The sequence below is a fragment of the Populus nigra genome, chromosome 4, assembly GCF_951802175.1.
Source record: "Populus nigra chromosome 4, ddPopNigr1.1, whole genome shotgun sequence".
NCBI lineage: Eukaryota > Viridiplantae > Streptophyta > Magnoliopsida > Malpighiales > Salicaceae > Populus > Populus nigra.
In genome coordinates this window covers 16950778-16973490 of record NC_084855.1, presented here as the reverse complement: position 1 = coordinate 16973490, position 22713 = coordinate 16950778, and the positions used below count along the sequence as shown (strand labels likewise).

At 32.3% G+C, this 22713-nt stretch overlaps 3 protein-coding genes across 3 annotated transcripts; 2 read left to right on the top strand and 1 right to left on the bottom strand.

The window, feature by feature from the left end:
- Window positions 1–2023: 2023 nt before the first annotated feature.
- LOC133690632 (truncated FRIGIDA-like protein 1) lies at window positions 2024–5281 on the bottom strand. The gene is made up of 3 exons (XM_062110865.1): window positions 4182–5281; window positions 3046–3221; window positions 2024–2960 (listed from the first exon to the last, which is right to left on the bottom strand). The coding sequence occupies exons 1-3, from the start codon at window positions 5080–5082 to the stop codon at window positions 2418–2420; spliced, it is 1620 nt and encodes a 539-aa protein (XP_061966849.1). The 5' UTR covers window positions 5083–5281; the 3' UTR covers window positions 2024–2417.
- Window positions 5282–7924: 2643 nt separating this feature from the next.
- LOC133690778 (translocator protein homolog) lies at window positions 7925–8860 on the top strand. The gene has a single exon (XM_062111041.1). The coding sequence runs from the start codon at window positions 8120–8122 to the stop codon at window positions 8711–8713; it is 594 nt and encodes a 197-aa protein (XP_061967025.1). The 5' UTR covers window positions 7925–8119; the 3' UTR covers window positions 8714–8860.
- Window positions 8861–15284: 6424 nt separating this feature from the next.
- On the top strand, window positions 15285–17684 carry LOC133690618 (stress-related protein-like). The gene is made up of 3 exons (XM_062110845.1): window positions 15285–15479; window positions 15738–15962; window positions 17131–17684. The coding sequence occupies exons 1-3, from the start codon at window positions 15444–15446 to the stop codon at window positions 17572–17574; spliced, it is 705 nt and encodes a 234-aa protein (XP_061966829.1). The 5' UTR covers window positions 15285–15443; the 3' UTR covers window positions 17575–17684.
- Window positions 17685–22713: the final 5029 nt, after the last annotated feature.

The window sequence follows — 22713 nt, the reverse complement described above, 5'->3', positions numbered from 1 at the left end:
ACTATTTATTTGAATAGTGCTTTGCTTTTTTTTTTCTTCTTTGATTTTTTTTTCAATCGATGTTTTTTTTTTAACTTCATCCTTTAATATTATATTTGTTTTTTAATGAGTTATCACACTCTCAAAACACAGATCAAGGATTTGGCGGGTTAACCTAGTTGACTAAGGGTTTTTTCTTTTCTTTTTCTTAATTAACTTTTTTTTCTAGTTTCATTCTTTAATATTTGGTTGATTGGGAATTAGATATCATGATTTATTTTGTTTACTTTTTATTATGTTATTTCAGCCTCATGACCTAGAAATAATGTTTAACGAGTTAACTAGAGTTGTTTTTTGTGCCATTTTTAAGTGATTTTTTTTTAATTTTATCATTCAACATTGGATCGGTTGGGAATTAAGTTAAAATAGTGCTTAACGAGTTAACCTGAGATATTTTTTTGTGTCATTTTTTTAATCTATTTTGATTTGCTTTCTATAAAGATATCTTAGTCTCACGATTAAGGTCGCAAGTTTTGATATTTTAGCCTTGGTTAAATTGAGTTATTTTGTTATTTTTTTCTAAAGGTTATATCTATCTCATGACCCAGATTACTGGTCCTTCAACAATGGATTTGATTTTTATTAGGTTGTTCCCGTCTCATGACCTAGGTTGCGGGTTTGGCAGCTTAACCCAATTGACTTGGTTTTTTTTTTAATTGATTTTTTTCCAAATTCATCATTTAATATTGTATTTGATTGAAAATTAGACTTCATAATTTGTTTCGGTTTGCTTTTTATTAGGCTATCATGGTCTCATGACCTGAAGATGGTGCTTAATTGGTTAACCCGGGTTGATTTGGCTTATTTTGTGTATCATTTTTTTAATTAAAATTTTTACAAATTTCATGGTTTAACATTGGGTTCAATAAAGATGATTGAGAATTGAGCTTCATAATTTGTCTTGATTTGCTCTCTCTATGATTATCTTAATCTCATAACCAAAGTCGTAGATATGGTAGGTTCACCCAAGTTAAATTAGGTCAGTTTTTTTTCTTTTTATTAGATTATATCGACCTGATGACCCGGGTCACGGGTTTGGCAGATTGGCTGGGATTGTTTTTATGCTTTTTTTTAATTGATTTCTTTTTTTAATTTCATCCTTCAAAATTTGGTTGATTGGGGATTAGGATTTGTAAATTGTTTTGATTTGCTTTCCATGGAGTTATCTTGGTCTTATGACCCGAGTTATAGATTTGACAAGTTAACTCGGGTAGCTTGTTAAGGTCCTTTTTAAATTGATTTTTTTTCAATTTTATCCTTTAACACTGAATTAATTAAGAATTAAGTTTTATAATTTATTTTGATTTGTTTTTTATAGGGTTATCATAATTTCATAACCCATATAGCAGATTTGACATGTTAACCCAAGTTAATCTAATATGATATTATCTTAATATTAAAAAAAGATGTCATCTTGAATTATTTTTTATAGTCAAACTATGTTTTTACGAGTTGCATAAGTTGTTTTTAAACCTTTAAAGTGAACCAAATTATATTGGATCAACCTTCACACGATTTAAATTTTTTTATGTTAGGAAAAAACATTAATAACATCAAAACATCTTTTTATATTTAAAAAAATAATTACACAATACAGTACGGATCGATGATATAGTGTTCAACTATAACATCTTAACTATTTGGACCAAGGAGAATTAAGTGCTACCATGCATTATATATCTTATCTTAATTATTACGGTTCATGATTTTATAATTTTGAGAGATTTGATAGCTAAAGGATATGCATGATGGACTATTAAGTGTGCTTATTTAATTCCTATTCATGATTAATAACGACATGCATGAATCTAACACAGATTACTTGAATATGTTTGGCATTAAATGAAGAAAAATAGCCCATAAAATATAAAAGAGAAATAAACCAGAAACCTATAATAAGATTACGAAAATAAATAAATTCTCACAAGAAAAAGAAAAGGAAAACTCATTATATAAAAAATATTTCTAAACAAATCTGAGTTGATTTGAGTGTAAAAAATATTCAGCTTTTATTGAGAGAAGGTCTTGGAGACTATTTGAACTATAATTTTAAAACCCGACCCGATCCGGATCTGAAAAACATTAAACAAAGGCATGTAATTTTATTATCACAACTTGAACCATTTTTCTTGCATAGAAATGATTATCACGCAAGCGCAGGAGAATGAACCTAATTATGCAACATGAAAGCATTAACACCACCAATATATAATTAGTCTCTTATACATATATATATATATATATATATATATATATATATATATATATATAAGGAAAACTAACAAGCAACCCACATCGCAAATCTAACCACCCAATTTGACTGCTTTTCTAATTCCGTGGTGATTAAAAAAGCAAAGCTTGGCTTTTGATAACCAACACTACTGAGGATAGTAGCCTGGGTGATATTTAAGCGGCAAATCATATCCACCATAAGCAGCTGCTCTATCATAATGGTCAGATGGCACATGCGATTCTGGAAAGTATTGATGCGCCAAAGCAGACCTTGGGTTCCCTGGGAATCCCGTACCAGCTCTTGCCAAACCATACGGCCCAGCTGGTGGGCCTGCATAAAGAATGGCGGGAGAAATAGAACCCACTGACCCATACGGCCCAGCTGCAAGCAACATACTTGCTGGCTGCAAGTGAGATTGTTTGAATGGAGGAATGACTGGATTGGAACCATTGTTACTGTTCTGGACTGCTGTTGCTGAAGTTCGAGGACGCTTGCTTCCAGCCTGCTGCTGCTTCTTTGGCTGATGAGAAGGCTCGTCGACAGCAGATGCAGCAGCTGCCTTCTGCTTCTCTAGCATCTCAATACGCTTCTTGAGGTCCATCCGTGGGTACTCAGATCCGAGCTTATACTCATCAATGAGTACAAGTGCTGATTTCAGCGTTTTAACTTCTCTGGACCTGGCCTCATTCTGCAAGAGAACTTGGTTATGTACAGGACAACTGATGGCTTCAAGCTCTAAAAGCTAGCCCAAAAATGAAGGGATGCAGAACTACCTGTTGATTGATAGAGTTCTTTCCATCCTGGCAAACTTTCTTGGTGAGCCTTTTGGACTCCTTCAGGTGAGCCTTCAAGAGAGGAACTGGTTGGAACTTGTCAACCATTCCAAATTCAAAGATAAATTTGACAGCCAAAAACTGTTTGCCACTGTCTATAAGTTTTTGAATGAGATCTGCAGTGCACAAGGCAAGTATAAAAGCTTCAATCAAACTCTATCCCAAGGGGACACCACATGAATATGTGCTCTTCATTGCTTGCTTTCCAAAAATAAATAAATAAATAAAACCATAATCCAACATGTATTTTGCTGATCAACAGATATGTTTGTTGAATTAAGCCACTCACTGATTAAATGAATTAAGCCAACTCATGGTTTAAGCAATGATCAAGAATTGGTTGGCCAGACCCCAAAAGCAAAAGGTGAGCTTATCCATTACAAGTTTGCTGCAAAACTGTGACCATATCAGGTGTGAAAAACCAGCTGTGAATTTTCCATCCCACAGGGAAAAAACACAGAGATAAGAGCAAAAATAGCTTTTACTTTTTTACTTCCACTGCTAACCAACCCTTCATTGGTTCACTCCCATTCTGTCCTTAGTCTCAAAATTCAAAGGGTTTTCTTTTTCCAATTTCTCTAGATTCTTTCGAAGAAAGGATTAAGCATAAGACATTAAAGGATTTCAGCTAGCCAGTTGCTTTGTTCACATGGCTCCAGCAAAGGAAACCAACAAGTAGAAGGCCTATGGTTCTAGTAGCTTGGAAGCATCAAACACATGATTCTTATAATGCTCAGCTTTAATAGTGCAAGCACCAAAACTAAAACCTCGCTGTAGTCTATACTTGTAATCGATCCTACAGTGTAATTTTGTAAACCTGACTAGAATCTGTACTTAACTCTGCGATCTATGCTCAAGCTCTACCCCATAGTAACGTTTTGTCAACGCAGCGGTCCAGATAATCACAAAAGAATTCAACTAAAAGGAAAACCAACAACTCAAAGCCATCACCTATGTCTATCAATGCATAATAACCATAAACACTGAATACAATCATAACCATCAAACATTGACAAAATAAACTCAAACGTGCATATAAACAACTCAATTGATAATCTAAACCAACACAATCTTACCAGCAGTTTTCTCTCCCAAGTCAATAGCTCGACACAGAACTACAGCCTGCCTGAACCTAGCAACAATAACAAAGTAATCCACAAGCTCACCCACATCGAACTCCTTCTCCAAATTGTAAGCTACTAACAAATGCAAGAACCCAAGTGCCTCTAAAGGGCTCTCCCCATTCAAGCTCACTTTTCTTTTCCACTCCAAAGCTAACTTTTTAGCTCTTTCATTCACTTCCATGCTCAAAGTTGGCTTATTTTTTGCCAAGGCCTCTAATAAATCCAAACAAGTCCTCCTTAAACGACACAATTCAGTATCCTTGTCGCCTTTCGAGTTAGCTTTTGATGAATAAAACCCTTCCATTGCATCCAAAACAAATGATCCAGGGTCCGGGGCAACCGACATTGCACCCGAGAGCCTGTCCCGGATCTCACCCCATTTACTTGCGTTCTGCTTCATGTACTTCCTCAATCCTTTCACATCCATCCTCTCACACAGGGACATCAAATCAGACCTGGATGGGTCCACTGTGTTAGAAGTCAGGGTTGTTGATGGTTTCAACTCGGAGCGACTCACCTCAGAGTCGACTCGTCCCAGACATCGAGGGTTAGAAGACGCTGGTGATTCTTGCTCAGAAGCACCCACCGACGAATGACAAGGCGCAATTGGGTCGAGAGATTCAAGACTCGATTGGAGGAGAAGGAAGCGGCCATTGAGGTTGTCTTGGACGGAGGAGAAGTGAGAATCGAGGTCGGCCCATGAGAGAGAGTAGGAAGAGGAGAGGAGATGAGAAGAGAGGGATTGGAGATCATCGTAGGCCTTTTTAAGGTTGTCCTTTTTGGTGTCTATAAGTTTTAAGGCTGCTTCTATTGTTTTAAGAGTTGTAATTTGTGGGTCTTTCGTAGCTGCCATTGTTGCTCCAGATATTGCAGAGTCTGCCCTTCTGAGGTAATATCCAATTACGGGTGTGCATACAGTGGCGGTGGCCGTGACGGGGGCGGGCAAACGAGAGAATGACTGGACATGGGGAAAGATTAAACGACGTTTACGAGGGGGGTGCCATAGATTTTTGACAAGTTTTTGCGAATGAATAACTTGTCGCTTCTGAGTGGCATGTCGTCTGAGATCGATTCATGTTTTTTTTTTCTTTTTATAATAATAATATTTGGATTGTCTTCGTTCGTAATTTATTTTTCCTGCCCAGCACCGGCTATTCTTTTTTCTTTACCAAAGACCACACTCTGAGTAAAGTATGAATATTATTTTTATAAATGATTCAAATTCTTTCTACGGTTTCTTTACTATTCTTTTTTGAATTAAGAGCTCATATTCAAACTGAAGGATGCTTTTTTTATATATATTTTCATTATTTTTTAAAGTGTAAGAATAGTATATTCAGAGTTTATAGATATTTCGTCTAATAAATATCTTTATTAAAGATTAAACTTTTATTTTTATCTTTGCATGGATATATCAGTGCCTTAACCGCTAGATTTTTATTAGTAAACTAAGAATGCATTTGAATGAATTTATTTAATGATAAAAATTGTTTTTTAAATCAATTTGTGTCACAGTTAAAATTAAATTCTTTCTTAAAGGATGTAATTTAAGAATAAAAACACTTGAATAAAATACATATTAGTAATTAAAGAGTAATATTTATTAAAAAAACAAAAAAATATTATTCTTTTCATAACGTAATTTTTTAAAGAATAATATTTATGTTGCATGATTTATTGAATAATAACCTAACATAATTAAAATAAAACATTTTCAAGAATTCAAATGATTTGAGTCAATGCAAAAGGAAAGTATATTTCTTTAACATACTTTTTCATGTTTTTTTATTAGAACAATGATTTCTTAAGTAAAAACTTAGCATTATATAAAAAGCAAATTTAACAATAAAAAAAGCATGTCATGATAATTATGATGAATGATTAATTTAAAAAAGATTATATAAAAAGTTATTCTCGTTGAATATTCAAGACCATTTTAAAAAAAAAGACTATGCATATTAAATTTATATAAGAAAATTTATAAATTGATTGACAAATTACAATAAAAATTTAAATCTTATTTCAAAATTAAGGCATAATTGGATGGTTTTTAAAATTTCATTGTAATAGTCTTAATTAAAAAGCATTTTATTCTAAAATTAAATTAAATAAACAATTAAATAAAAAAAACATGAAAAGTCACGATCGTGTGCCTGACCTTTTAAAAAAAGAAGCTCACGTGCCAATTGAAAAAAAAAAAGCACCATCCACCCTCTTATATAAATTTAAGGTTGAGATATTAAAATTTTAATTTTTAAATAATTTTTACTTAAAAATATCATAAAAATCTCAATAACATGGATTAACTACCCTAAAATACCTTTTAATATTCCTAAAATCTCAAAATTAATCTGAGAAAAACTTTCCAAACTAATATATATATATATTTGTATGGGTAAAGATCCACAAAACCACCCTCATGAAAATGAATTCATATACACCAAGATCATTGTCTTTCGTAGTAGAAATATATCCATCCATTTTTTTTTTCTTTCCTCATCTTTTTTCTGTTGGAAATCAAAGAAAGAAAACAGACTGCTCTGCTGCCTCCTCTTCTTTCTTTTTCACGTTTTTCTCCTTTGTTTCTTCTCAAATTTTGCTACTGCCATCTACAGTAACCGTTTCATTTAATTTAAACCAAAGAGGCAGCCAGCTGCCTCCTTAATTAATGTGGTGGTCCCCCGTCACATGATACGGGACCACACAACATTTTCAATAACTTTCTTTTTTATTTTTAAATATTCAAGAAAATAAACTACACGGATGAATTTTAAACTTTCCAAAATATAAGGATTAGAATACGAAAAATGGCAAAAATACACTGTAAATGAACAGTAAAATGTAAATTTGTGTACACTAATTTTTAAACAGTAAAAATGGATGTTATTTTAGTTTTCTTTTCAATATCTAGTCAGCAGCTTTGCAGATGTAGTGTATATGATCATTTTACTTTCATTCATCAACTGTTAATTACTGAGTTAAGTTAGTGGATATTCATACTGTATTAGAAAATAATATGGAATTATTTATAGTTTTGTTTAAGGTAATTATAGACTCATGTAAGTTTTAAACTCAAATAATTATGTGTTTAAACTCAAGCAATTATCGATTGCACAGATAATTAACTCAAATGATAAAATAAAAATCAATTCATGCAATTATTATAACAAAAAAAAAAGGATAAAATTGATTTTAAATAATCAACTGTATAAATTATAAATAAATTTGAAGGTTTGTATAACGGATGGTTTTGATCACATAAAAATAATGAAGTGAGAATTAAACAATAGTTCATTGACATCCCATCAATAGTAAGATATTTACAAAATTCATTAGGCTTCCATAACCAATCCATCTATTTGAGATTAGATATATGGGGGCACATATGTAATTAGCCAATGAAAGCTCATTTTATCTTATTTATTTTAAAGAGGATTCTACTCTACATTCGATGTCCTGTTTTATTTATTTGCATGAGGCTTCCATAACCGTCTATCTCACATCTTTCCAAGCAATTGTTCTTTCAAACATGCTGGTTGTTGACAAGATCTCATCCAGGCAGCTAACGAAGATGTTCCAAACCGATATAGGCACGTGTCATCACTGTAAGCTTACCAAGAAGACGACCACTCTCCGCCCCCATTAACAGCATCAGCAAGGAGCTGTCTACTCTTAATTAATCCATGCATGGAAGACCAAATCTCTCGGTGCCTTCTGTCACCCACGTGTGACCCGTCTTGTCCACTTCTTTCCATCCCCTTCGCCCACGTATGACTGACCACTCATCTTCCGCTGCCCAAACCCAAAACACATCAAGCCTCTTCTTAAAGACAGCCTAGTGCCTTACATTCTCCCCACAACATCTCTCTGTCGTCTCTTTCTAATCAAATATGGACTCCCAGAACGTTAAACAGCGTACAAGAGACACTGTCGACGAACCCAACACCATCGTGGGCAAAAACAACAGCAAGAATGTGAGATTCAGGCGTGAAAAAAGAGTGGCCATGGCCCAACGCGGTATTAGATCATTAGCCATAGCTGTTGCGCTCCCTCTTTCCTTGGCTCTCTGTAACGTGTATTTCTTTGGCTCAACGAAAGGCTACGGTACTAGTAGTACCAGGAGTATATCAAAGCCCTTCTGGTTCCCACCTTTGTGGGCGCTACACATGACCTGCGTGACTTCGAGTTTCTTGATGGGTCTCTCGGCTTGGCTTGTTTGGGCTGAAGGCGGATTCCATCGGAACCCGACTGCCCTCTATCTTTACTTGACTCAGCTCGGCTTGAGTTTGGCTTGGGACCCGATTGTGTTTCGGATGTCAGCGCCGTGGGTTGGGTTACTTGTTTGTTTAGCTACGTTTGGGGCTCTTGTTGGGTGTTCTCGACAGTTCAAAGAGGTGAATCCCATTGCAGGCAATCTGGTTATGCCCTGTTTGGCATGGGCTTCGTTTTTAGCCTTTGTAAATCTTAAGCTCCTTTTTCTTTGAAGAGTTAACAGGACACCATGTTCCTATGTATTTGTAGTTTAGCACCATAGAACCTGGTCCTTTGTTAGCAATCGTCGTCCTTTTCATTTTATGTTGGGTGTGTACTTGATCCTGCATTATATTAGTATAAAATTCTCAATTCTATTATTTTCAGAAGATTATCACATTCACGCTGCCCGCATGTATATATTTGTGTGTGTGTGTTTCTTTCGATTCCCAAGGAGAATGAGAATAATACACTTGATTTTTGTTCTATTTTTTCCTTAGGGTGGGTGTGGAGTGTCTTCACAGAGGAAGGGATGAAGACAGGGAAAGAAGTGCATACCCTAATGCATACATACTTCAATCTATATAAATAAAATTGTATTTATAATGTTTTAATATAAATCAAACAATTTTTGTAATCTTTTTTAAGATTAGTTTGAGTAACTTTATATTTTTTAAATATAAAATATATATTTTATTTATTAAAAATTAGAATAAAAAAATCATGTGGATTTTTATTGTCCGATGTAAGTAGATGTTAAAAATTAAAATAAATTTAAAAGATATAATTTTAAGTTAAATTTAAAACTTTTAAATTTAAAATTTATTTATATGAATATTTTTAATTTTCAGTTTTATATGTTACTGTTAAAATTTGATTTTTGAAAAGTAAATTTAAATTCAAACTTTAAAAAAAACCGTCAACATTTCAAATTTTTTTAAAAATAACCGTCAATATTCTAAGATTGCAAAATTTGAAAAAATAATCCATCTATAAATATTCTCATATACCTAAACATTTTTCTCATCATTTTCTTCCCTCTAATCTTTATTATATTTCATTAAAATTCATTATGAATCATTCTAATTTTAATTTTTATAATACTTTTGATTTTGATGATGACACTCCCATGTTCGCCTTTCAAATTGCTACCCAGTGGTTACTAAAGAAGAATCGAATAATCAATGGCAGAGAATAGAGTATCGTAGCTCTATTCTTTGCCACAATATTGTCAATCGTAATAGAAAAAAAGGTGATTAAGGTTATATAATGATTATTTTGCTGAAAATCCTAAATTCATTTAAAGTCAATTTTGAAGAAGATTTAGGATGAGTCGTGTCTTTTTCTTCAGATCACAAATGCAATGGAAGCTCACAATCCATATTTCAAACAAAGAACATATGCTCTTGGTGTTCTTGGTTTATCTTGCCTTCAAAAGGTAATTGCAACTCACAGGATACTTATATATGATATTCCTGCAGATCTTACTAATAAATATCTTTGAATTGGAAAAACCACTTCGATAGAAAGTCTTAGAGCTTTCGTCAAAACAATCGTAAATTTTTTTGATGATTGGTATCTAAGGGCACCAAACGAGGTTGGTATTTGTCAATTATTAACAATTGGAGAGCAGCGTGGATTTCTAGGGATGTTAGGGAGCGTTAACTGTATGCATTAGAAATGAGAGAAATGTCCAATTGCATGGCATGAGATGTATACTCATCATTGTCATGAACCAACTATAATTCTAGAAACGGTCGTTTCACAAGATCTTTAGATATGGCATACCTTTTTTTAGAATGCATGGATCACTAAATGATATTAATGTTCTTGATCAGTCACTTGTCTTCGCTGCACTTGCTGAAGGTCGTACCGTTTTTGTTAATTATACAATTAATAGGCATGAATATACAATGTGATACTATTTAGTAGATGAGATTTATCCTAATTGGTCAACCTTTGTTAAGACAATCTCAAGGCCATTAGGAGCAAAGAGAAAATATTTTGCAAGTAAGCAAGAGTCTGCAATAAATGATTTGCAGCGAGCATTTGGGGTGCTGCAATCTCGTTTTGCAATTGTACATGGACCTGTGTAATACTAGGATGAAGAAATGCTTGCAAATATTATGAAAGCTTGCATAATAATACATGATATGATTATTGAGGATAAAAGAGCAATGAACCTTGGATTTGACCATAAACGTGAAGCCAATTCTTTTATATCAGTGTCACATGGTGAAATACTAAAACTACATGATTTTCTTCAAACTTATAATCGAATCAGGGATAGAGCAACTAGTTCTCAACTACAAGAAGATTTGATTGAATATTTGTGGGAACAATATGGCAATGAGTATAATCATTAGATTTGAACTTCTTATATTATCATAATTTTCAAGTTTTTTATGTTTTTTTTTTCATTATGGTTGTTATTTTTTAAGTTAATTAATCCTACTTATTATTGTTAAGTGTTAGAAGAACTTCAAAAAAGTATTCTTGAATTGTTATGAGAGATTTGTTACAGTTATCTCCCCAACTTTATCTTTTCCTTGTATACATTTAAGTCGTTCCTTCGCAGCTTTCTAACCAATTGGTCTATCTTGATAAATCAACGATTCACTATCTTCTCCTAAACTAACAGAATCATGGGTAGATGGAGCTAATGAAGCCGGACTTGCATTAACATGACATTTTTGTTTCTTATTTGACTTTTAATGTTGAATTGCACACTCAAATTGTCATTTGGGTTTTTTTCTTAAGATAACCTAACAATGTTCTAGTTGAAATCGTTTGCCAATGCAAGAAGCCTACATTTATCGAGCATCATTAATTTGGTAAAAAAATAGAGAAATTCACTAATGTTAAAATATGTATTAAATAATTTATCATGGAAATGAATATCAAAATTACCCTTGATTCTTCTGTCATTTCACTTTGCTGATGATTTTCAATTTGAGTAACAAATCCAACAAATTTACCGACTTCTCAATTTATTTCTTGCCATCTACTTGAGATGCTTATTTGGGAACGATTATTCAAGTTTCATCCATTCTCTACAAAGTAAGCATGTACTCGACCCCAGAATTGTTTTGTTTGTTGTTCAACTCCTGTAATTGTATATTTGCTTGTATTTAACCTTGCAAAGACAAGTAAATAATCTTCCTCTAGTGAGAAGTTTTTACTTCTTTGTGATTTTTTTTATTGTATGGACATTTAAATTCGAGTATGTTAAGTCATCAATTAATTAATTAGAATTATTTGATTGAGAGAGAATATCTTCTGACTCACTCATAAGAAAGTTGGTAAAAGAGTTTGGAAAATTTGAATCCATCTACATTATAAAGAAAAACACTCAAGTTAAAACCTCATAAGAGGGTGTAAAGGAAGCTCGCATTCAATGTCTAGCAATTTTATAGTTTTCATAAATGTGAATTAATAATAAGCATTGCCTCCTACTTGTTTTAACATTAATCTAATCATACAACCATTACAATTTGGCCATTTTTTGGAACTAAAAAAGAATTGATATACTGGTTTAGTTGCATTTTCAACAAGACAAATATAATTAACCATAAATTAAAACAGGAAATCAAAAATAAATTTAAGATATGTCACTCCATGTTTTATTAATATCAACCACCATCATTACTTCCTCTCAATTTTATAAAAAATAACAACATAAATAAAAACTGTCTTTCTTAATCCATATCAAAAACATAAAATAATAAAGAAATAAAAATCATCACAAATAGGAAATTAACAACAAAAGGTCTCAAGAATCAAGAGATGCAAAAAAGAAAATAGAAAAATTCTTTAAGTAAGCATACCTTTTGATTTCAACTAATTAACACAACTGATGTTATTAATTAACTAGAGGACAATTGATTCTTGTTTTTTTCTAAATCATATAGAAGGTGAGGCACAATGCAAGGCTTTGAAATTTCCAAGTAAGTTTTCTTCCTTCTGTTATGCTTTTAAAGAGGAAAACAAACGTTGGCCAACATATACAAAATAAAGGAAAACGATGTTAGCCAACAGAGAAACGTCCTTTAGAAATGTAGAAATGACACTTCAAAACAAGAATAGTTATTTTAACTATTCATATAGCTTATCGATTGGAATGGTTAAAAGCAAAAATAAAAGGTAAAAGTATAGTTTTCATTTCGTCTATTATTTTAGCTGCTGCGTTCGAGATGCTTTGAGGGTTAAAGCTTTTTATAGGGATGGAGGTAGAAGAACGTCCTCTCTACCCCATTGCCTCGATTTATGTCTAATGCAAACCCTAGTGGAATTTAATGGAATTCGCGACCCCAAGATCAATCGAATCCAAGTTTATTGAGATTTGAATGAGCTTATCACAATGGAAGACTTGCTCAAAGGCAACAAGACTATAAACCAACTCGATCACAATGTCTACATCTAGAGACGAGCAAAGAAAGTATAAATTCACAACAATGAATGATCAATTCTTTGAAGAGTTGAAAGTTCAATCAAGATCCAAGATTGAGCAACCAAAAAGTCAGCTACAATGCTGAAAATATCATCAAAAGTCTGCCCTAAAATTATTCATAAAGAGTATTTAAACTCCAAGCCAAAACCCTAGTTTCCCTAGCGGGTCTCACATAAACCCAATTTAAATAATAATCAACCCAAGCTAAAACTAGCTCAAAATAATTAAAATAAACAAGTCTAAGACCCAAATAAAATATCTCCTCTCAAAATAAATAAAGTTTGATAGCCCAACTAATTAAATAAGACAAGTTTGTTATTTCCGTATTCTGTCTAGCAGCAGCAAAAACCAACTTAAAACGGATAGTTCTCTCTCGTTATAATAAATTAGAAGGTGTGACATATACCGTTAGAAAGGTATGGAAGTCTAGTTTCCAGACCGACTGGAATCATATCAAAATTAGATCTGTAGCTCCAGTTATGATCAAAAGAGTAACGAAAGGTCAAACTCTCTGAATCTAGTTTTCTTCTCTCAATCCTTGTGTAATGGTTTTGGTTCCACCAGTAAGCCCCTCTTGAACATGAACCAGATTAATCAAGGCTTGCTCTTTATTATTATAAATCCTCTTGAAGTCCACATTAGCCCATGTCTCTTGAAGAAGTCCATTGAAAGCTTCTTTGAACTTCTTAGCCCTAAGCCTAGTAACTGGACCAACTGAAACCTCCAATGGATCCTTTGATGACTGGATCACATCAATGTCTCTAATAAATACTCTATGTTTTTACTTTATGTGTGAGCATCTATGGGGAATGCCTGTTGGAAAGGGTGGGGCTATAAATCTCCATATATCATTGATGTTTGGTGGTGGTAATGTTAGTAACGATAGGGATATGGATGATGACAATAAAGATGGAGACAACAACAACGTTATTTTAACTATTTTTCTGGATAATCTTTTTTGTGAAATAACTTTCAAATTTATTACTTGTTATAGTAGAAAAATATTATTTGATAGATGTTTTGATATTCAAATGAGTATAGACTTTTAAATTCATGTAAAGATGAAAGATATCACCTACCATATTTCTAGTGTCGAGAACAACTAAAAAGTTAAGAATAAATATTCACACATGCACACTCATCAATATATAACTATATTTGAAGGAGTTCCCAGAAAGATTATGCATTTGTAAATTTTGATCACCATCCAAATTTTATTTCAAATAATATTTTAACTGATTTTGTGTCATGTTCATAAAGCCTTGAATATCATAGGCCAAAGTGAATGAATTATGTTATTAATGAGATTGCAACTAGTTTAATAGGATAACAAAACTATTATCTTAATTTTGTTTCGCTATATTTCTTATTAATTTATAATTGCATACTTCTTATTTAATTTGAAATTATGAAATCACCATTTATTATTTTTAATCATAACGCTTTCACCATTAATTTCAATCAAATTTTTTTAAATAATTCTTTATTCAACAATAATTTTATCTAAACATGTATAGAATCTAATTAGAAATAACTAAAAATAATTTTAAAAATTTATTTTTTTCAAACTACAATAATAAAAATTTTGTATAATTGTTAAATACACTATATTTATCTACCTTTTCGAAAAATATTAGACCAAACTAGAAAAGAAAATTGCCACCTGTCCATCCGCGCCACTGCCATGCACAGAAGAATATATCTTCCTATCACAATAATAATAATAATAATAATAATAAACATGTATCGAGAACTGTGCCACTGGATAATGCCACGTTTTCTACAAAATCTTATAAGATCACCGCATTGACCATTGCGCTCCACGTGTCTATTAGAATACACGTATTGAACCCGCGCGCTTCATCAAAAGATGTGAAGTGGACAACACTCGCTTGTTTTTGACTCGACGCAGACACCATCATCCATATGATTTTCCACCTTTTTTTTTTTTTTTTTTCTGAATCCTAGTATTCTAATTTCAGAAATCTTTTTGTTTGAGATGTGTATTTTAATTGTGATTTTATTAATAATTAATTTATTATTTCTAATTAATGATAAAACATTTTTAAAGCATTAATAAAAATGATTCGTCTCCCATCATAACAGAGATATGAATATGTAATCTCAATACTTGAAAACTAATTAAATTGTATTATCTAATCGTAAAAAATAAATTATAAAATAACAAAAAAAATAACCATCTCATATAAATGTCAATTCACTTAGTTAAAATAATGATATTACAAATATTTTAACAATTAATTTATTACCTTTAATTAATTATAAAATATTTCTTAATTTTTGGAAATATGCTACAATTACCGGAAACACCCAACCCACACAATCCAGGCTGCCTGTATAATGGCATTTATAGGTGATGGGAGAAAAGAAATAGAATCGCTATAAAGAGGGGAGCCGTAGCAAAGCTCAGATACGGTATTATATTCCTTTCCACCACAAATCCTAATTAATCTTCCATAAGTCTTGTAACCCTAAGGGGTTTGCTCAAGGAAATGGCGGAATCAGAACCCAAACAGCCAGCAGAGATGGTAACCGCAACTTATCTGTGCAGTACCACTTGATCTCTCTTTAATTCTCTCCGTTTTTATTTTCAACTTTGGATGCTAGGTTTTGCAGAGGTTTATATTTTATTTGTTAAGAACACTCCTTAGGATTCCTTGTCTACGTATCTTTTGATCCGAAGCAGCCCAATCTTTGTTACCAAAAGCTAGAATCATTAATGTGTGTGTGTTTGGTTAAGATTACAGTGATATGCTGATAGTGTATTGATGAATACCTTCAATTAGGTTGAAGGAGACGAGAAAAATCTGAAGTATTTAGATTTCGTTCAAGTGGCGGTGATCTACATGGTGGTTTGTTTTTCAAGCGTCTATAGATATGCCAAGGAAAATTCAGGTCCACTAAAACCGGGGGTCCGAACTGTTGAGGACACCGTCAGAACTGTTATTGGACCGGTCTGCGACAAGTTTTATGGGGTACCCTTCCAGCTTCTCAAATTCGTCGATCACAAGGTCTGTTTCACTGCAAATTACAAATCTATTGGCCGTCATCTATATCTCTTGATTTAAGTGCTGATGAAGGTTGTTAAAATCGCGATTTTAACACGGCACGGAAAGTCGTTTACAAACTCGGATCGTAAAAACGGATCGTAAAATCGTAAAATTGTAAGGAATTTTAAAATACATAAAAAAAATTTATGCTTTAAATAAAATAAAGATTTTTTTAAAATTCAAGGCATTTGAAATATGTAGATAAAATATATTTCTTTAATCTAAACTTTATTTTCTTATTAATGCATCTCATAATCATTTTAATGAAAATATTTTTTTTAAATTGCAAACACGATTTTCTAAACAACAATCTATCATAATATTAAAAGTAATATTAAAACATTGTTGTTTCTCCTCTTAATACCTCCTAGTATACAGTAAAAACACCGTACTTTCTAAAGTTATATGCCTCGAGCAGCAATAAAATCACTAGATTTTTCTGGGGAAAAAAACCCGTTTGCCTTGAGTTGTTTTTGTATAAAAATGGGATGTTGAGGGGTGTTTCCTCTCGTGCACGTGCTAGTTAAGATAAGTTGCTGTTGATGTACATATTGTAGTTTGAGTTTGACTGGTCTGCAAAGCATTGATAGAAAATGGCATTAAAAAAATATTATGATCCGACGTGGTGTATAGATGCAGGAATCTGCTGTTATTTGAAGCTTTTGCTCTTACCAAAGCATCTGACAGCTGTCCAATGGGGAAGATTTTGTTTCAGGGCCTCATTTTGTCAACATCGTAAAATCGGTCCTGAAATCGCGATTTTGCGCGATTTCATCCGATTTTTGCGATTTCACTCGATTTCAACCCGATTTTACTCATTTTTGATTTTTTCAAGCGATTCAACCCGTAATGCATGTTTTGACTCGTAAAATCATATAATTTTACGAGTCAAAACACGATTTTAACAACCTTGATGCTGATATTTGAATTAATCTCGATAGTTATAAGAATTTACCATTCTAGTTACTAGTAAGTAATAATGGGTTCTCTCATATCTCCCCGTTATTATTGTTTTTTAAATCAAGATAATATTTTTTATTTTTAATTTTTTTTTTAATATTAATACATTAAAATATATAAAATTAATGTATGTACGAGACGAAGTATCATTTGAACTCCCGGAATGCAGATTGACGAGTCTTTGAGGAGGCTAGACAGGCAAGTCCCATCACAAGTGAAGCGGGTGTCAATCCAAGCTCGAGCTGTAGCTTATGAAATTCAGCGCACAGGCGTGGTGGATGCGGCCATGAACATTACAAAGATGATGTATAGCAAGTACGAGCCCACGGCCAGGGAGTTGTACTACAAGTATGAACCAGTCGCCGAGCAGTATGCAGTCTTGGCTTGGCGCTCCCTGAATCGACTTCCACTCTTCCCTCAAGTGGCTCAAATTGCAGTTCCCACAGCCGCTTTCTGGTCTGAAAAGTATAACCAGGTGGTTGGTTCTGCAGCAGAGGGGGGTTACACGATAGCATTATACCTGCCGTTGATCCCAATTGAAAGAATTTCTAACGTGTTTGATGAGAGTAGTGGTGAGCCAGTTGTCTCAACCAATGGGGTCGTGGCTTACTGATGATTGTAGTTTTTTCTTGTTGATTTTTCAGTTTAATCACATTTAATGATTGTAAGGTTTTTGACGGTGGGCTTGGCCAGAATATCCCTTGAAATGTTGTTTTTTCGTTACTTTTTTTTTTTTCCTGTGGAATTACATATACTTAGGTAACATTTGGAAACATGATTCAACCTGAGTTCTCAAAAATATTAAATTTTTTTTTATTAAAATATAATATGATTTGTACATTTTGAATCGTTTTAATGTGCTGATGTCAAAAATAATTTTTAAAAAATAAAAAAATCATTGGCATGTATTTTGGTACGAAAAGTTATTTGAAAAGCACCCGCAACCACACTGCCAAACAAGCTCTTAGTGAGTTAGCTGTACATAACAATAGCTATAATTTAGGAAATTATATCCTGAAAATGTGTACTAGAGATTATTAGTCTGAGTTTTATAAAATTCAGAGCTATTAAAGACTTGTATAATTATTAATTTCAAGTCTTATAGAATTAATCAAAATATACATTTGGCTGGATACCCACAGTAATCTAAAAATAATGCAGGAAATTAAAAGAGAAATTCTTTGCCAGAAGCGTGGTAGCATATCCAATAATTATCAGGTAATGTCATGAGCTACAGCCAGCGTCGTGATGAGTGAGTGGGAATTGCTGGGGGAATAAACAGTAACATAATTTGATGGGGTTAGTGCTGCTGACTTTACTAAAAGGTGGTTGTATTCTTTTTTATATTCACAAATTTTATGTAGTAGATTATGAATATGTTTGGTAGTGTCGTAGCGGTTATTTTTTATGTTAAAATATATGTCAATGATTTTTTTATTTTTTAAAAATTATTTTGACATTAGCACATCAAAACGATCCAAAACGTACAAACCATATTAAATTTTAGTAAAAAAAATTAAATTTTTTAAAAACATGGTTTGCATCGCGTTCCCAAACGCTTCCATATAATAGGTTAATTACTGATATAAATAGTAAATCACAATGATATATTTTTAAAATTATTTGGTAACATTTTAATTTTGAACCCATGTTGGATAGTGCGTGGGTTTGTGGCACAAGGTCATGGTTTGATTTAGGAGCGTTATTTTCTTAACAAAAAAAAATAAAAAAATAAAAGGGGTAGATGAATGCTTGTTTATTTTGTGTTAGATAGTCTGTTCGAAAGTGTGGTTATGATTGCTTTTTAAATTATTTTTTATGCTAAAATACATTAAAATAATATTTTTTATTTTAAAAAAATTATTTTTGAGATCAGCGCATCAAAACGATATAAAACATAAAAAATTAATTTTTTGCAAAAAAAATTAAATTTTTTAAGAATGTGGCAAATGTTCTCTGCCCAATACGGTTGAGTTGGTATCATGGTTTTTTTTCCTTTCAATTCCATTGCTTTTTATTAAATTCTATCATATTATTTAGTATTTGGCTGATTTTTTTATATAATATAATGAATTAAAAAACTAATTCAACTTGGTAGAGTCTATAACAAAGATTGTTGGTTTGGTGGGCTGAATAGGGTGAACCTAGCCTCTTTTCTTTGTTTTTTTTTTTAAAATTTTTTCTTAGACTTATCTAGTTTATAAGGTCACGTGAGAATAATTTTTATATAATTTAATTTAAAACTAAGACTAAATAAAGAATTGGATTATAATTTTACAAGTTTAAGCTGTTCTACCGAGTTTAATAATAATGCTGAAAAAATTTCTATTTTCTTGCATCCCAAATTTGTTTTTATCCAAGCTGTAGCGATTGCATGGAAAATAAACGAGTTATCACTACAACCATTAAAGATCAAAATGTGTGCAATACTTTGTTGATATATATTTTGATTCCTAAAGAATTTTGAAAATTATATTTTTATCCTTATTTTCAAGTTTCTTACAAATAAATCCTTAATTGTGTTTTTAATCCTCGTATTTTATAATAAGTAAATGGAGTCAGAGTCCTTGAAAAATAAGATATCATCAAAATAATATGATTTATATTCAATTAATAAGTTAAACACGTTGTACAAAATCAGGATTTGCATAAAATATAATTTTTTTAAAAAAATACTTTACATGGATCTCTTAAGAAATAATTTTTCAGCATAATAAAACCCTTGTGCAATTCAAAAAACTTCTTATTGTAAAATAGAATTGAAAAAGAAAACTAATTATATTTGCATAAATACAGAGAGATCTGTAATGGGGAGCCATTTCAACCTGTACTGAGGTTGCCTTCTATCTGAAACCAAAAGCTTATAATTTTTAATTAACATGGTGTCCAATATGGGTTATGAATAAAGGATAGGTGCAAGTATACTTCTTAAACTCAACTCTGTCTTATAGATTGTCCTAAAAAACTTATGAATCGAAGACTGAACTAAATTACATTTTGAACCGAATCAGAAAAAACATTGACTTGGTAAAACTTGGTAAATCTGATTAGATGTTTAGTAACTGATATACTTGATTAAATCCGATCCAAACTTAGTTAGGTTAAATAAAATAAAAAATAAAACAATGTTATTTTAATAAAAATAATTGATCTAGATTGACTCGATGATCTAACGAACTATGCTTTTTTTCCAGGTCAGTCCCTATATTGATAACAATCATGGGCACAAGGTTTTAGATGAGGAGGCTCTTGTAAGAGTATGTTTGGCAGTGTGGTTGCGGTTGCTTTTCAAATAACTTTTCGTGCCGAAATGCACGTCAATGATGTTTTTTTATTTTTAAAAAATTATTTTTGACATCAGCACATCAAAACGATTCAAAACATATAAATCATATTAAATTTTAGCAAAAAAAATTTAAATTTTTTTAAAAATATGATTTGCACCACATTCCCAGAATAGTTTCTAAAAATACTGAACTCGTGATAGCACTATAGTTTTTCAAGTGGTGACCGTTACATTTAGAGCATGTTTGGAAACGCGATTCAACCCGCGTTCCAAAAAAATTTAAATTTTTTTTTGCTAAAATTTAATATGGTTTGTACGTTTTGGATCATTTTGATGTGCTAATGTCAAAAATAATTTTTTAAAAATAAAAAAACATCATTGGCATGCATTTTGGCACGAAAAGTTATTTGAAAAGCATTCGCAACCACACTACCAAACAAGCTCTTAGATTATGAAATGCTTTCGTTGAAGTGGGAGTAGTGTTCGATGTGGAAATGGAATGAGAAAAGTGAGGTGTTTATATACAAGATGAACTCAAAACCGACTAGTCTAGGTTGTGTCATTTTTATTATACACTCCAAGCGTATAGGTACAAGTGTGAGTTTAAATGAATCCTATGACTTGTTTGTTTCCAGAAAAATGAATTCTTGGAAACCATTTTCCTCACTTTTCCATGTTTGGTGAACATAAAGAAAATTGGTCAAAGGAAAACAAAAGGCTTTATGCGGGGAAAGTGTTTTCCTTTCCTTATTCTAAGGAAAACACTTTCTTTTCTTTTTAACAAAACGTGCACTGTTCTAAAATACAAATCTCTAAACTCTTTTTCTCTCCCAAATAATTTACATAGATCAATTGGAAGCATCTCTCACAGCTTTCTTCCAGGTAATTTTTTTTCCTCAAATATTTATTTATTATCTTATATGTTTTTCATCTTTTTTTATTTTTCTGTTGTTATAATGGCATGTCTTGTGATATATTTGCTGTGTTTTTTTCCTTGTTTATCTTGTTAATTTTACTGCAACCCATGCTCCCATGCTCTGTGTAAACCCAAACCTGTGGGAAGGCAACCCATACAACAAACCCAAACCCCTGGGAAAAATCAACCATAGTAAACCCAAAATTTTTCCCAGAAACCAAACTGAGACCAATACACAGAAAACCAAACCATTCGTTCGTTTCGCCACTGTTGCTAGCACAGCAAAGGCAAAAAAACCCATTCTTTCGTTAAGCCGAAGGCGCCCTTCAGCCCCATTTCCTTCCCTGCCGATCCACCTCTTCGCCGGGCAACCCATACATAGAAAACCAAAACCCCTGCATTTTTCACAGAAACCAAACACAGCAAACCCATACACAGCAACCCATACCCAGCAAACCCAAACCCATTTTTCTCATTCTATGCTTTTTTCACAGAAATCAGGTTTACTGTGTTTTTTTCACAGAAACCAAACAAAACATTTTGTTTGGTTTCTGTGAAAAAAACACAGCAAACCCATGCTCTGTTTCTCCTTTTGTTTAATAGAACACATATGCTTTCAATTCCCCTCCATCTCTTCATCTTCATCTCCTTTTTTTCAATTGCTTCTCTTCCAGTAGATACCGACCCACCCGATGTGATTTTCCTTCTCTGTTGATGAGTTGATGATATGTGTTTCCTGTGCTTTCTAGGCGTGATGTGTGTGTGTTGAAGATGATGCACAGTGATGTGTGCGTTGATGATGCTAATGATGAAATGGGAATTGGTTTGGCTAAATCGTGACTATTATACCCGTTGTTGTTAGGTAGAAATATTAGACAGTGGTTAAGCCGGGTGGAGATATGGGTTCCAAGCTTGATAAGTGAAGAGTATATGGTTAGGACAGTAATCAACGGTTGATGATGCTGCACAGTAGTGAAATGGGAATTGGTTTGGGTAGAAATATTTTAGACAGTGAAATATTATGTGCGTTGATGTTGGGTAGAAATATTACACAGTTATAAAAAAACTGATTTGGCTTGGGTAGAAAACTTGAGCCTATTAAATATTTATATACAGAATTCATTAATAAATTATTATATTGTTTGTTTTGAGATACAGAATTCATTATATAATTATTTATTTTAAGGCATTGTTTGTGTTGGGAATCAGCATCTTTGAGCATAATTTATTATATTGATTATATAAGTATTTTATATGCTTTTTTAATGTTTATTTCCTCAAATTTTTAGGTTTTATTAGCAGAAAACTTCACTTTTTTGTTATGGATAGTAAGATTATTCATGCAGCATGTATGGGAGCAGCTGTAACTGTGATAGCAACATGGGTAGCTATTATTGAATAAGAAAGAAATATAAATTATATACCAAGAGAACCACGTATAAATGCAATTGCTCAACGAGAATTCTATATGGATAGCATTTTGAATCGAGGTGATAGACATTGCGTTGAACAAATTCGTATGAAACCAGTTGTCTTATATAAATTGTGTG

Bases quoted from the DNA above. Each gene is read 5' to 3' on its own strand.
- LOC133690632 (XM_062110865.1), bottom strand. From the start codon at position 5,082: ATGGCAGCTACGAAAGACCCACAAATTACAACTCTTAAAACAATAGAA. The intron at 3,222-4,181 runs GTAAGATTGTGT...TGTGCACTGCAG, and splicing joins CTTGGGAGAGAAAACTGCTG to ATCTCATTCAAAAACTTATA. The intron at 2,961-3,045 runs GTAGTTCTGCAT...GTTCTCTTGCAG, and splicing joins AGAACTCTATCAATCAACAG to AATGAGGCCAGGTCCAGAGA.
- LOC133690778 (XM_062111041.1), top strand. From the start codon at position 8,120: ATGGACTCCCAGAACGTTAAACAGCGTACAAGAGACACTGTCGACGAA.
- LOC133690618 (XM_062110845.1), top strand. From the start codon at position 15,444: ATGGCGGAATCAGAACCCAAACAGCCAGCAGAGATG. The intron at 15,480-15,737 runs GTAACCGCAACT...ACCTTCAATTAG, and splicing joins CCAAACAGCCAGCAGAGATG to GTTGAAGGAGACGAGAAAAA. The intron at 15,963-17,130 runs GTCTGTTTCACT...CCCGGAATGCAG, and splicing joins TCAAATTCGTCGATCACAAG to ATTGACGAGTCTTTGAGGAG.